The sequence below is a fragment of the Centruroides sculpturatus genome, unplaced genomic scaffold (genome assembly GCF_000671375.1).
Source record: "Centruroides sculpturatus isolate CEXI.00-Female unplaced genomic scaffold, Cexi_2.0 scaffold992, whole genome shotgun sequence".
Taxonomy (NCBI): domain Eukaryota; kingdom Metazoa; phylum Arthropoda; class Arachnida; order Scorpiones; family Buthidae; genus Centruroides; species Centruroides sculpturatus.
This window is the reverse complement of record NW_019385115.1, coordinates 24,330-39,768: the sequence shown is the minus strand read 5'-3', so window position 1 is coordinate 39,768 and position 15,439 is coordinate 24,330. Positions and strand designations below refer to the sequence as shown.

Sequence of the window (15,439 nt, the reverse complement as noted above, 5' to 3'; positions counted from 1 at the left end):
GAGGAATCGTGAAGGTCGTAAAGCGAGGAACGATGAAACGAGAGGTTATAAAGGGAGGAATCGTGAAACGAGAGGTTATAAAGGGAGGAATCGTGAAATGAGAGGGTCGTAAAGCGAGGAAACGTGAAACGAGAAGGTCGTAAAGCGAGGAAACGTGAAACGAGAAGGTCGTAAAGCGAGGTATCGTGAAACGAGAAGGTCGTAAAGCGAGGAATCGTAAAACAAGAGGTTATAAAGGGAGAAACGTGAAACGAGAAGGTCGTAAAGCGAGAATCTTCTTTCTAATGAAAACGGGACGTTCGTCAGTAATTGATACAAGTAAATTATTAATAAGTTTGGCAAAAATCGATGAATTTTTCGCCATTTATATACTTTCTCTTCGTTATTACTTATCCAATTAAGTTGATTTTTCTTTCTCCGATATTAAAACGATTGAAAACGTGCGCCACATCACCACATTCAGATGCTAATTCCTCTCAATAATTCCAAAACGTTATTCTTTATTTATGGTCCACGCCTTGTTTGAGAGAGCAAATTTACTTAATTAATTAGCAAGAAAATGCAAACAATTTTTGTAGAGAACCAATTGTCTTCTAGTAATTCCTAAATTGATTAGGAATTACCAGAAGAACAATTGTTTGTTGACCAGGGATTAACAAGATGACGATGCTCATCTAAACTTCGTTTAGAGGAAATTTAACCTTTCTCTATCGCCCCACCCCTTGACCTTTAACCACCAAAATTTAATAGCATCTATCCCATAATATACGAACCTCCCTGCAAAATTTCAGAAATTTTCGATAACATACAGGGGTTATTAAGCTTTCAAGTCAGTGACAAAGTCATGTCCCCCCCACACACAACAGTACATACAGAAGTGTGTGTGGGAGGTTTCTTCTGTATGTATGGTTGTGAAACCCCCCACACACAAATCCTCACATACAGAAGAAACCTTGCACACAAATCCTCATATACAGAAGAAACCTCCCACACACAAATCCTCACATCCATACATATAGAAGACACCACCCAAACACTGCATTTCTGGACGTTTCGAGAGTCCAAAAATGTAAAAATCTTGAGGGAGGGGGTCATCGCCATACTTCCTCTATGTTCTACGTTACTCATAAACGTAGATTTAGCAAAAGATTTTAGTTTTTACTCCTCAAAAAATAAACGATTAATTAATTTAAATAACACATGTTGCATAAATCATCATCGCGTGGTGAAGTAACGCCGTAAAGCTCACCATGCGTAAAATTAGTAATAACGCGGCAGGAAAAAAAAAAAATAATAATAATATCGATAAAAATTAATTATTTTAATTAATTCTCCCGGCGTAAAGACGAATACATTCGCCATTATTATTTACGTTTAATTTTAGAAATCGTTAGGAGATTAACGCGTTACTCTACTTTTTTCGTCCGGGCATCAACCCAATCCAAACAATACAGTAAGCTTTTCAGTCACTACAACAAACCGCGCGTTCGATAATGAATATAAACAAAAGAAAACAATATCAATTTAATCGTAAGATATAATTTTTCCGATAGAGAAAGACCAATCATTAAAGGAGATCACAGAAAATGGCGGTCGTTTCGTGCCTACCAGACAATAAAACTTGATGGTTTCCGTATAAGTGGAGAGTGAAACTCTACTTATCTAAAAGACTAAAGTAAATCCATCGGTTAAGTATAACACCCGGGATTGCAAAACTTTATTTTTATGTATCAGATAAACAAGTAACAGATTGTACAAGAGGGGAGAGAGAGAGTGACACACGCAGATACAACGCGTATAGAATTTGATAATTTCACCAATCGATAAGACGGTACGCTCGTTTAGATAGGTCGAACGATTATACCGTGTCACATCGCATTATAAAAAGAATGGTATCGATTGCGGTCGATATATATATGTGTGGTCCAGTTTCCGAATTTGTTCTATGACGAACTATTTAGTCGACTTTATCGATGAACGGTACGATGTGGCATAACTAAGGGTGTGATCTAGAAAGCTTAATAACTCCCGTGTTTTTTGTCGAAATTCTCTGAAACTTCGCACGGAGGTTCGTATATTACGGGCATTTATGTCATTAAATTTTGGTAGTTAAAGGTCAAAGGAATGGGAAGATACAGTTTAATTTTTTGGGGGGTCGGGAAAGTTACGCAACTCTTTGCTGGATTTTTATAATAATAAATGAAATAATTAAATTAATCATTAATAAAATATCATTTTAGATTTATCATTTAAATTTTATTTCCTTATATAAACCTCTGGGGAGGAAAACAACAACAAAATTACCCCCATAAGTAGGCCTACGTCATATTTTATTACGGATTCTTCTCTTCGGAGAACTTTCTAAAGCAATTTTATAAAGAAATTTGGTACAGGATTTACGAGGGAATTATCCAAAATGGTAATTTCCTCAATACGAATCCGTGTTGGATGGGGAGAGTCGAGCTTATCATAATCAAATATCGTCACGTAAATCTCCTAAGATATTTGTAATATGAAACAGAGATCCGAAAGAAATTCCTCCTGAATAAAACACCAATTACGACCCATTGCAAGTGATGTATACCACGATTTGTACACGTTCCTTCTCTTTTTTGCTTCCTCTTATGGTAGTTACTATAGGAGAATTATGTAAAATAATTGCTTAAGTAAAGAAAAACAGATATGAAAACCCGAAATAAGTTCTTATAAAGCGAAGAAAACAATATTTCTCGTGTCTTTCCCGTGTCACTGACTAGCCAAAGTTTACTCGAACTTATCGCGGAAAGTTCGAGATATTACACCAAAGAAAATGTGGCTAATTATCCAATAAACACACGAAGGGCCTCATGAAAAGATATTACGTGCCTAAAAGCACCCCTCGTAACTATTTTATTGTGTTTTTAACATAATAAAAGGCCCGAAAGGAACGTAACTAGGGTTTGGAGATTTATGGGGGAAGAGAGGAGGAATTGGACAGCCAATTTTCTATTGTTTGATGGGCAAGTGAGTTAAAAATCTGTAAAGAAAATGAAATTATAACTTAATTAGTCTGGTTAATTGTCCAGTCGAAAAATCTCTACTAATTGCTTTTATACGAAAAAGTCGAAAAATACTAAAACCCTAATTGAAACTTTAGTATTTTAATTCTAATTATCGAACGATCGATAATACGGAAAATTTCCTTGTAAATTAATTAACAAAATTAAATTTAAATCGATTTGTTAAATTCCCATCGTCCTTAGTTATTCTACGGCACCGTAAATCACTTTTTAAAACTAATCACGTGATACGAACTTTCCTCCCCCTTGATTCATATCGACGGCCATTAATTTGATAAATAGGAGACGACATTTATTCATATATTTGTTTTCTGTACGCGTGTTTGAAAAATCAATTTATGGATTTAAAAAAATAATAATAAAATAAAGTGCATTATTAAAATTAAATTTCAAAAATACCACGCGTCAGAAAACTTACCAGAGAGCTCGTTATAACGGGTGTATTGTCGAGTGACGTGTGCGTCACGTGATAACGCCTCATTATGTGAATTGTCAAGTTTAATCGTACGATACAATTGTGTTGCTATTGTAAATTTTGGTCGGAGATTCGATTTGTTCAGAAAGGAGATAAAGGCTTTCGATTGTTTTGTTGTTTTCTTCCCTTGTCTCTATTAGGATACTCTTGGTTTATTTAGTATACTACCAGCATATTTTGAGCTCAAGTACAAAGACTGTTATCAGTACCACACACGTGGTCAGAATGACTCTAGATCTAGGGGCACGGGTAAGAGGTTGCCAGGTTGGTCACATACTCCCACCCCAGTGCCAGTGACAATGCTCAAAAACTTAGAAGGGATTCGCCCAGAACGAGTTGTCAGTGGGCAAGATGGCTGGTGTTTGTGTGGTCTCATCTGGTGGGTGGTCGTTTCTGTTCACAGGTCCATTGTCATTGTTGGAGAATGGCGTAGAGGTGGTCGTATCTTTCAGAAAAAAAGGGGGTTTTTGAACCGTTTTGTTTTGTCGAAGTGTATCTAAATCGAAGTGTTTGTCTGAGTGTCCATCGTAGATTGGTTGTAATGGGTTGCGTGAGGCATCGTGGCGCACAAAAACGTGTGTGGCAGTTATCGAGTCAGGGTGCAAAAAATATTTTTAGACGAGTGGTGGACGTCTCTGACAGGGCGGATCGACCTCATATGATCCTTCAATCTGCAGATCAAGGTAGGTAAGTCGTTGGCAGGAGTAGTCTCATGGTCAACGAGATCAGAAGGCAGTGCGATGGGTGCGACGGCCATTAATTTGATAAATAGGAGACGACATTTATTCATATATTTGTTTTCTGTACGCGTGTTTGAAAAATCAATTTATGGATTTAAAAAAATAATAATAAAATAAAGTGCATTATTAAAATTAAATTTCAAAAGTACCACGCGTCAGAAAACTTACCAGAGAGCTCGTTATAACGGGGGTATTGTCGAGTGACGTGTACATCTCCGCTGCTGTAGTGTTGTATAGGATCTTAGCTCCAAGAGAATGGTTGGGAGTTTAGCAGTTATCGGTTAGCTGAGCTCTCAGCGAGGACTTGAGCTGACGATGCCATTGTTCAATCTTCCCGTTTGCGGCTGGGTGGTATGCCGTTGTCTTAATGTGGTTAATTCCAGGGCTTTAGTGAGATAAGCAAAAAGTTGACATTCAAACTGGCGACCCCTGTCAGTGGTTATAAAGCGTGGTATGCCAAATTGTGCAATCCATGTAAAAAAGATTGCATTGGCTATAGTCTCAGCTGAGATGTCCGCCACTGGTATGACTTTTGGCCAATCGATCTATGATTGTGACTAGATAAGTAAAACCTTGGCAAGATGGCAAGGGGCCCACTATATCCACATTGATGTGTAAAAAAAAAAAAAACGGCGATCGACTTGGCTGTAGGTACCCACTGCCCTGTTAGTGTGTCTTCCCACTTTGACTCTCTAACAAGAGATGCAGGTTTTAACCCACAATTTGACATCTTCCCTTACTAATGGCCAAATAAAGCGTTTGCAGACCAGATCCACTGAACCCCCTTATTCCAGAGTGTGCTAAATTATGTAGGGAGTCGAAAACCAGCCGGCGATACTCTTCAGGTACACAAGGCCTGTATTTATCGGTTGAGATGTCGCATGCCACTTCAATTCCGTTTTCGAAGAGAACCTTTTGAAATTTCAGCGAACATGTTTGCAACTGTTGAAGCTGAGCAAGCTCTTTGTCCACAGCTTGTGCAGCGGCAATATCTTCCAAGAGTATTCCTGATGGTAGAAAAGTAGAGCCAATTCTTGAGCACTCGTCTGCTAAGTTGTCCTTCCCTGGTATGTACCTGACATCTGTGGTAAATTTGCCTATGTAGTCTAAATGACGGAATTGACCGGGGGATGCCTTGTCCGAACGCTGCTGGAATGCATAAGTTAGGGGCTTATAATCGGTATATAATGTGAAATTCCTGCCTTCTAAGATGTGGCGGAAATATCTCACTGTTGAATATGCCGCTAAGAGTTTACAGTCAAATGTGCTATAGTTGGCCTGTGGTTTTAGTGCCTTAGAAAAGAAGCCCAGAGGTTCGAGGATGGAATTATTCTTTTGTTGAAGAGCTGATCCTATTGCAAAGTATGATGCATCCACCATCAGCATCATTGGAAGGTCAGTGGAAGGATGGGCCAAGAAGGCAGCACCTGCTGGTTCCTCTTTGAGTCGTTCAAAGGCTGAGATTGAATCTGGGGTCCATTGCACTTTTCGTTTGTCTCTTTTCCTTGTGTCTTTATACAAATCAGAGAGCTTGTTGTGTGCATGCTGTGTTGGGAAGTGAACGTCTGTAAAAGTTGACCAGCCCTATAAATTTTCGGAGCTGTTCTATTGTATCCGGACGCGAAAGGTTCCGGATGGTTTAAAGTCATTCGGGCAAGGGAACATTTCCTGCTTGGGAGACGTTATAACCCAGGAAGGAAACCTCCTGCAAACCAAAAACATATTTTCACAGGTTGATATTAATGGCATCCCTTCTGGATTGCAGAGAGAGCGCGGCTTCCTTGATGACACGTATAAAAGAACAAGGTGGGGTGCACTTCTTAGCATTAGCTTTGAATTTGAAGTGATACCAACAAACATTATAACCCGATAGATTCGGACTGGGAAAACGCCGTCGTCTCTCTGAGCGTGAGGGAGAACGTGCTCGTAATTCGTGGATCGAAATGGCAAGTTCTGAATGACACTGCTTTCTTCAAACGAGAGAGTCGATGCGGTTGCACCACTGGTGAAACAAATGACAGAATTGGGACTGTTTATCTCCATAATCTTGTCAGCCATAGCGGCCAACGTATGGAAATTCTCTTGGTCACTAAAATTCATGCACGTTGTTAGGCAACCTCTGTAGAAAAAGCGTTTTCTGTTACTTGCGTACCGGCCAGTGCCCTCATTTCTCTTAGTAGTGTTTAGGGCTTTTTTTGTCTCCTAGTTCGATTTCTAGGAGTAATTTTTTTGCTTTTCTACTTTCGGATTCTTCGATTAATCGCGTTTTTAAGTCCTTGTAAGGCGTTAAATCGCGTTTTTAAGTCCTTGTAAGGCGTTAAATCGCGTTTTTAAGTCCGTGTAGAGGTTAGGATATTAGATTGGCTACCAATTCGACTATCTCAGTCAAGCGATCCCAGTATGCGTTGATATTTCGTAACCTCTGTTGTGATATTAGAGACAGCAAATTGTGATTCCATCTGTGTAAACCATACTTTAACGTTCTTTCTCCTAAAGGGTGAAATTTTCACCGATACTCGTGCAACCTCGACGTGGTCTTCGCTCTTGATCATGACGGAAATATATAACTAATAAAAATACTCACAGAATTAGCTAAATAAGTTCTTGTGATTTTTTGAAATAAACACAGGTCTTAAACGGTAAAATAAACTTATTTTGAGTTTAAGTACAAAGCCTGTCACCAGTACCACAAGTGGTCAGAATGACTAGTCTAGAGAGAGACAAAAGGGAGCACGGTAGGATGTTGCCAGGTTGGCCACATAATAAAAAAGAAATTGGTATATTAATTAAAGGTCTCTCTTGCTTAATAATCCTGTCTTTCAAGTACTAAGAAGTGTGTGATTTCTTATGTATTTGACTTAAAACTGATGCAACTCACGTGTAAATAAACAACTATGTTTACTAGCTAAACAGGAATTTTAAATTAACCCCCTTCTATCTCTTTACCACTCGACTTATAAACACCAAAATTTGGTGGCACCAATGTCCCTAATACACATACCACTCTACAAAATTTTAGAAATTTTCGACAAAAGACACGAGAGTTATTAAGCTTCAAAATGGGTGAACAAAATCGCGCCCCTTACACACAAACCCGTATACATGCAAAAAACCCCAAAATTTGGAGATTTTTTCTGCATGTATGGTTATTGTATAGTTGTATGGTTCTGTATGTTTCAATTGGACACCAAAAGAAACCCAGTTTGGGTTTTGTTCGCTGTCCAATTGAGAGGGTAAACCAAACACCTGACAATTTCATCTATATAATGTATTGTGATCATTTTGATTGTACTAAGTTCCTTCAAGTTAATGTTTCGTTATTTATTTATTTATTTTGGAACGTGGATTATATACGTGTACTTTCTTACGTTGATGCTACAGGCGCGTTGAGTAGTATTTCTGGCAGTTGCATTCTTCCATTATTAACTGACAAATTAATTGACTTGCGTTACAATTACTTCCTCACACTCATTCTTTCAAGTACATTGTAGTTAACAAATCAATATGAAATAATTGGCAATGTAATAACAACCTGCTTTTTTTGGACATGAAACATTTCTTTGAAAAATAGATGGAAAATTAATCGATCGGGTGTAATAATTGGCTACGAATGAAGCTTATTCCTTAAAAAAAAAAATACGTATTTATTAGTACAGCAATAGAACATTTTTAGTTTGAATAAAACTTTTCAGACTGAACGTACAGATAGAAAAGAAACACAGAATTAAAATTGACTGTGGTACCATTTGTTATGAGATTTCATTTAAAAATAACTTTTATATTATTAATTGTAATAAAAAAGGCAAAATGCTTAATTTTGAGGGTAGAAATACATTTTTTTAAATGTTATAAATACCAATAACGATTAAAATTTTCATTAAGTCCGACCCCACCCGAGATACGACACGACATCATGTATCGCCCTACTCCCTCGAACTTTAACCAACAAAATTTAATAGATCAATGGCCAAGTTACCGTAACAAATTTCTCTTTTTAATCCTTACCCCATCCTGAGATACTAAACGAAATCGATGCTAGCAGACACACAAACAAACACTAACTTGTGTATAATATTTGTTACAAATGCTAACTTTGGATTCAATATGGCGGATAGGTCAGCTTGTGTATATCTAGTAACCATAGTTAATCACCGCAAAACCAAGTACTTCCCGACCAGGACCCCAAAACATCTTTAGCATGCCTACAGAACCCCTGTCGCACCCTGGTATGTGCGAAGATTCCATTGTAGAAAGTGAATAATACAGCCTTTAATCACTCTGCCACTGGTTGGCTACAAGTTTTGATATAAAGTTTATGTCATGTTGAAGTTTTGGACAGATCCTCTAATCTCAGGATATTCTTCTCTGGCATTATTTATTTTCATCCCTATTTGCTATCATTCCTTTTAAGTCTTCAGATTAGTTAGGGGCACGGAAGTTAAGCTTCAGATTAGATAAACAAAATTGGGCTCCCATACACACGGAGGAAAAAATAATCTTTAAAGTTTTGTTGTATTTCTGGACTTTTCAAGATCTTTTGAGTCCAAAAGTATAAAAATCTTGGGGAGGATTATTTTTTAACCGATCGCCATACTTTCCTTCTGTTATATACTGTATAACTGCCGGGAAAATGAAATACAATTTCTGCCATGTGATATTTTTGAAATTTAATTTTGAATAATACACTTTGTTTTCTTTTATCCATAAACTGATTTTTCAAAGATGCGTACCAGTAAGTAAATATTTGAATAAATGTCGTCTCGTATTTATCAAATTAACGGCAGTCGATACCAGTCTAAATAAATCAGGGGTAGTTTATGTCACGTGACCGGCAGTTTTTAAAAGTATACGTCACATGGTGTATCCAGGAAGGATGTCACTGTTATACATCCAGCGCCACAGATTAGAATGCTTGTTTGGTTATGGCGACGCAACGCAACACTTGGGCGATCTGCCTTCCGGGAGGTATTTTTAAGGAAAACTGGCCCCTATTTAGGCGTTACAGACGTGGAGAAAACACGAAAAACTCCACGTGGCCAGCCCGTCCGAGAGAGGCGCGAACCCACGACCGAATTCCCAGTGTTCAGGGTACGAAGACCGCTTGGCCACTGTTGGGCCAATAAGGACTCGCATTAAACACGTGTAGTACTAATTCCGCATGTATATAAATGTTTTTAATACTTTTACTTATGCTTACGAGTTAAAAGTAACACTAGAAATCAATAAAGAAAGCGACGAAGTTTTCTCGGCCTTCTATGATGCGTAAATGTCGTAAATTTGTCACCGGTACATAAAATTTCTGGTACCATAATGTTAAAAAAATAATAATAAATACGAAAGATTTTTTTCCTGAAAGTCTGGACAGAAAACGTGGGTTTACTTTAAGAACACGGGCTTTCGGTAAAAATTTCAACCAGTAACAATAAAACATAAACAAAGCTTTTATTACGAATCCTGGATTCCACGTTAGTTTTCTAAGTGAATTCCTAAGAAGTTTTTAATGGCAATACCGAATGAGGTACAGAGTGAACTTTGTAAGGCGTGCCGCGTGAATTTTTCTCTCCCCCTTTTAGTATTAAGTTCTGTAATAAAATCCGGGGAGGCAAATTAGTACCACACCGACCGCGGGAAAGAATACGCTTTAATAATTAAAATAAAGAAGAGATGATCGGGGTGATTGTCCGAGTGCCACTTTGGGCAAACGTACCACGGGTTCTCCACCCCGATCTACATTGCTAATATCGATCGGACTTCGTAGTAAATTACTTTTAAGTAAAGTAAAAACATTCAAAACACATTGTTTGGGAAATATTACCGCGCGTCAAACGCCCAGAACAGTGATGAAGCGCCACGTAACTATGTAACAATACACTACAACGTCTGGTGTTTGGTGAATAATTGTAGGAAACGAATTTCTCCACAATAGTAAAAAAAAAACTTTTTTTTTATTTTAAGCATTTATCCACATTTGTATTGTATTCTCTTTGCAAAAGACATAACCGAATATTAAGACGATAAATTTTAAAATACAAAATAACTCTTAAAACACAGGAAACAATAAGTAGAGATATTACTCGTTCGAGTTATCCTTATCGAGACGTAAGGAACGGATTGATACGCGTATAAATGATTATTTGAAATTTTAAATACCCATTAGTATTAGATGCCGGGGAGGAAATAATTATCTAACAGACTTCTGCTGCTCGAAATCTTAGTTGAACCGGGTACACAAGTATTGTATTTGAAGGCAAACCTGTCAAGTATACCGGTACGTGTGTACCCGGCTTTGAAAAAGACGAAAATCTTAAATTATATCGGTTAGTATTTGCTCTGTACGTCATCACGTTTCGATAAGGACATACTCTTTACACATTCCAAGTATTTTCGGCACCCAACAGTTTCGTTTTGGGTTTTACTTCCGTTTTCAGACCCATCTACGCGTTAAATCCAGGAATAAATATATGCTGCCGGCAGTTTGTTACGTGTTAACAAAGTTTTGTTTTGCCTTATTGTAATGTATATGCTTAGCTGCAATAATAACGAAATAAAACTTCAAGCTTTAACATTCTGGATCTTTGCTGACATTTTAATTAATACGTTTTAGTACACCCCTTCCACTATTGCACGGTGCAACTCGAGCTGATAAACAGTAAACCATTGTTTAAACTTTAGTGGAAGGCACGTTAAAGTTTAAGCAAAGGGGAGCAAACGAGACAATTGCCCTCCTCTGCTTAAACCTTCATCAAAATCCACAATGCCAAAGCTGGGATGTCACCTTATAAGTCAGAAGAGGGATGTAATTAGTTTAATAACCAAATTGATTGTAAAATTGGTTAGGAAAGGTTCTCTAAAAATTTTACTTTTTATTAGATTTAAATTCCAAATACCCTTAACTCTGTATAATGGTATGTGGACTTTTGGGTCTTCTTTGTTAGCAAGTAACAGGGGTAATTTTTTATGCAAAAATGGTAATGTAATTATTATTATTAATTTATAAAATTTACAAAGTTTATTAAGAAATTCGAAGTAATCTATTCTTTTTTTCCCCCTCTCTATAGAGATAAATAATGAAGAACCCCGGTGGAAATGAGCGATTAGATCAGAAAGATGAATATGAAGAGTATATGACTAGTTTTTTTGGTCAATCTACACATAGAAAACTGGATTAGATGTCACGCCAAAAAGAATTTTGAATTCTCATTTGTTAATTTAATATATACAAAGGTTCTTATTGTAATTTTAGTTAACAAACAAGTGAATGTTAAAGTATAATCTTAAAATAATTTAATGAAAGAAAGTGTGAAAGTTCTTAGTCATAACAACCGATACCATTGTTTGTTAGAAATCTCGAAAGAAAAGAAACGCTCTGGTAGTTAAAAGACTCAAATATCTCTAATTTCAATGTTAATCTGCTTTAATTTAATTAGTTTCAGCATTTTTACTTTCTTACTATTATATATAAGAGGAAAAGCAATCAAAAAATGACTCACCCCACAACATTTAAAATTTTTTTTGGACTCGAGGTCCTTGAAACGTCAACAAATGCAAAGTTTTGGGCGTTTTTCTCTGTATATTTGAATGTGTTTGGAGGGAACATGACTTTGAAGCTTAATAACTCCTGTGTCTTTTATCAAAAACTTCTGAAATATTGCAGAGAGGTTTGTGCATTAGAGGCATTGATGCTATTAAATTTTGGTGGTTACAGGTTGAGGGAATGGAGAGATAATGGTGGTGGTGTTTATCTTCAGTACAGTCAGACTTAATGATAATTTTACTCATTATTAGCATTTACAATGATAAAAATGATTATGTTTGTAGTATTTCAATCTCTATCTGTTTAGTTAGGCGTTTCTTTTGTTTCGATATTTCTACTTTAAAATGTTATTAACATGTTACATATAAAAGTTACATTATTCCAAGGAAAATGGTGATGAAAACTGTGTCGAGATGACAAAGTAAAGTGCTTAGAACAAAAATATGTATATATATTTTCCTATCCAAGAAGATTTTAGTATCAAAATTGCCTACTACCAATCGCAATTTCTCGTATTAAAATGCATACAAGATTCTTGTTTGTTAAAGTTGGAAGTTTGAATTACCTGTATACCAGAAAGGGAAGTCTCTTCTCGAGGAAGCGACGAAATCTTGCAGCCGGAAATATTCAACCACTTGAGCCTGTCGTGGAAAATGTCGACCAGGGCGGCAAATCCGATGGTGGTCAACTCGGTCTTGCAAAGGCACAGAGCCTTTAAGCTCGGTAGCGGTTTAACGGCAATGCAAGTCAGAAAAGCCCCGTCGTGTATGGACGTTCTACCCATGAAGAGTTTCTCCAAACGGTTGCAGCTCTTACTCAATATGAAAAATGCCATGGTGGTAATCTTGGTACCCTCCAGATCCAATACTACAAGTTGAGACAGCCTGGCGGCGATGACTCCGACCGCCGCGTTTGTGATGTTCTCGCAATTTTCCAAGTACAATTCCCTCAGATCGGGCAGCCAACTGAGAAACGGCAGGTCGTCGTCCTTCAGGCACCAGCACCCGTTGAAATCCAAACAGGTTATCTTCGGACCGTCCATGCGGGAGGCCATACAAAACAGCTGATCCGTCATAAAGAAGCATTTACGAAGCGACAAAGTCTCCACGTTCTGCGGTAACTGATCCAAGGTAACGGCCGTGTTCAGGTTCATGTTCAGCATGTACGTGTTCTCCAGTATGAGCGTGCGCAAACGTGGGCACTTGTCGGACAGGGCGGCAACCAGCCTCTCGCTCAAAGGGGACTTCGATTTGGATCCGTGCACGTGAAGGTGTACCACAGAAGGTACCAACACGCCGATCAACTTCTCCATTGCCCGGTTACATAAGTGAACGTCGCTTGCATCCACCACCTTCCACAACACCTGTGATCTCGACAGTTGATACCAACGCTTGCAAACCCTGTAAAATGTCACAATTTCGTCTCCATTAGTACAAAAAAACGTACATTAAGTACGACTAGATCGATTTCTAAACAAAAGAATGTCGGACTTACCTGCCGACTCGACAAAGATCGCCGAATCTCAGGAAACCGAAGATATTAAGGACCACCACATCCGGTAGGTCTTCTCCCTTCACTTCTTTCATATCAGATCTGATAATTCGATCGTATTATTTACTTATTTTATATACGCAATTTATCGCCATCGAAAAACGACACTTACCTCTCGCTTCTCGTCTGTTGTTGCTATCGTAGCGCCCTCTGCCAAATTTAAATGGAATATATTTTTGTAATTATTTATTTTTAAAGATTTAATATTATTGAATTAAAGTGTTTTAATTTTTTTAAATGTGGCTAAATTAAATTAAATTAAATTAAACCAATCGAAATTTACATTTAAAGCGATTTTTATTTTTTCGATATTTTGCCAACCGGCGCGGCGGCGGTGGTCGATTTATAAATGGCCGGCTGATGAGTTTTTTTTTTTTTTTTTTTTTTTAATTTTTAATTATTTCCGCTTCGATGGATTAGAGAAGGCGTTTTCTACTCTTATCCGTAGTGAATTATGTCTGGCTCGCGATGGGGACGATCGGATGTTAAGGGCGGGTTTCAAGATCGGGTGCTTCAAGTATCTTTCACGAGAGTCCATTAGTAGGCGCGTGTGGATAACACTGCTGAAGATTGGTAGTTTTTTTAAAAGTCTTAACTCTCTGTGGCATCTAAACACGACGGAATAAAGATAATATCGATCGACACTGATACTGATACTCGTAACCGAGTAGTGAAGGACGTGGTTCGACATATTCGGATGGACAATCCCCGAAAGATTCCTGAAGTTTGGATGCCATTTGGGGTTTCTCACAGTGGTAGGCTGCCAACTCAACTGTTCGGCCATCGAACGCTGGTATTTGATAGCAGGTTCCAGCCTCACCGACGGGCCGGACACGCGTATGTCGACATCTAATTTGTTTAATAACTCCTGTGTTAAACCATCCCACTCCGATTCAAAATCGTGCTTTCCATACAGTCTAACATTCGTACACACAGAAAAAACACCCGAATCTTTTGCATATCTCTCTGAACACTGGGAGTTTGGTCGTGGGTTCTCGCCAGGACGGAAGTTATCCGCGTTTTCTCCACGTCTGTAACTCCTAAATAGGAACCAATTACCCTTAAAATAAGGCATTTCTCCCGGTTTTTCGTGAGTAATTTTGTGTGGTCAAAGCAAAGATGCTCTGGCCGGTTCTTCGAAGGATAAGCGACTAGGATAACCTCCATATTAACCCCGATACAAGATACGAATCGATAGTGGGTTCACACCAGGCCAATGTGAAGTTTTTCGGGTTTTCTTCACGTTTGTAACACCTAAATAGGCACCTGTTTTTTCATTGAATGTCCTCCCGAGAGGCATGTGTCACTTTGTCGTATACCAATGAAACCTAAACGTCGGTTCACATGATGCCATTAAATTTTGGTGGGTAACGGTCGAGAGGATGGGAAGATAGAGAGGGTGATGTGTTGTATCTCGAGTGGAGTAGGAATAATGAAGATTTTAATCCCGGGAGGACTTTCTATGGGAAACTGACCCCTATTTAGATGTTATTAACGTGAAGAAAAGCCGGAAAACTTTACGTGAATGAGCTCCAGGCTCGAACCCACAACATTCAGTGGGTTTTATCCACTGGGCCACTGGTGAGCACGCTGCATTTGGCACATTTGTCGCAGAAAATCTCCAAATAAATTATCAAGGAATATTGGAGAAAAGGAAAATTAGATAATGGCTACGAATATTGGCAAAGAATTACTCTTACGAATCCTGTAAAAGGCGAATTTGGCACTTTCTATCTGTTCTAATTACATTTTTCATCTAATTTCTATACAAATTTCAAAGTATTTAGAGCTCCGATTAAAGTATTTAATACGATTCTGTGCCATTTTCGTGACTAAATAAACACTCTAAAGTGCCCTGTTTACCCCCTCTGCGGATGCCTATGCAAACACATACTATAAAGCGCTTTCATATCTGAAAGAGTTAAGTACGTCCCCACCTTCCTCTTGATCATCCGACACGACGAAGGTCCAGAATATATTTTAATTTGGGTGTAAAACATATTCTGGACCTTCGTCATATCGGATGATCAAGAGGAAGATGGGGAAGTACTTAACTCCTTGTGTGTATTTGGATGACACA

At 38.0% G+C, this 15,439-nt stretch overlaps 1 protein-coding gene across 1 annotated transcript; it reads right to left on the bottom strand.

The window, feature by feature from the left end:
- Positions 1–10,202: 10,202 nt before the first annotated feature.
- On the bottom strand, positions 10,203–13,508 carry LOC111634994 (F-box/LRR-repeat protein 12-like). Its single transcript, XM_023379838.1, has 3 exons — positions 13,472–13,508; positions 13,303–13,401; positions 10,203–13,208 (listed from the first exon to the last, which is right to left on the bottom strand). The coding sequence occupies exons 2-3, from the start codon at positions 13,392–13,394 to the stop codon at positions 12,302–12,304; spliced, it is 999 nt and encodes a 332-aa protein (XP_023235606.1). The 5' UTR covers positions 13,395–13,401; positions 13,472–13,508; the 3' UTR covers positions 10,203–12,301.
- Between the last annotated feature and the right edge of the window lie 1,931 nt (positions 13,509–15,439).

Excerpts from the sequence above, each read along its gene's own strand:
- LOC111634994 (XM_023379838.1), bottom strand. The coding sequence starts at position 13,394 with ATGAAAGAAGTGAAGGGAGAAGACCTACCGGATGTGGTGGTCCTTAAT. Across the intron at positions 13,209-13,302 it reads GATCTTTGTCGAGTCGGCAG|GGTTTGCAAGCGTTGGTATC; the intron begins GTAAGTCCGACA and ends GACATTTTACAG.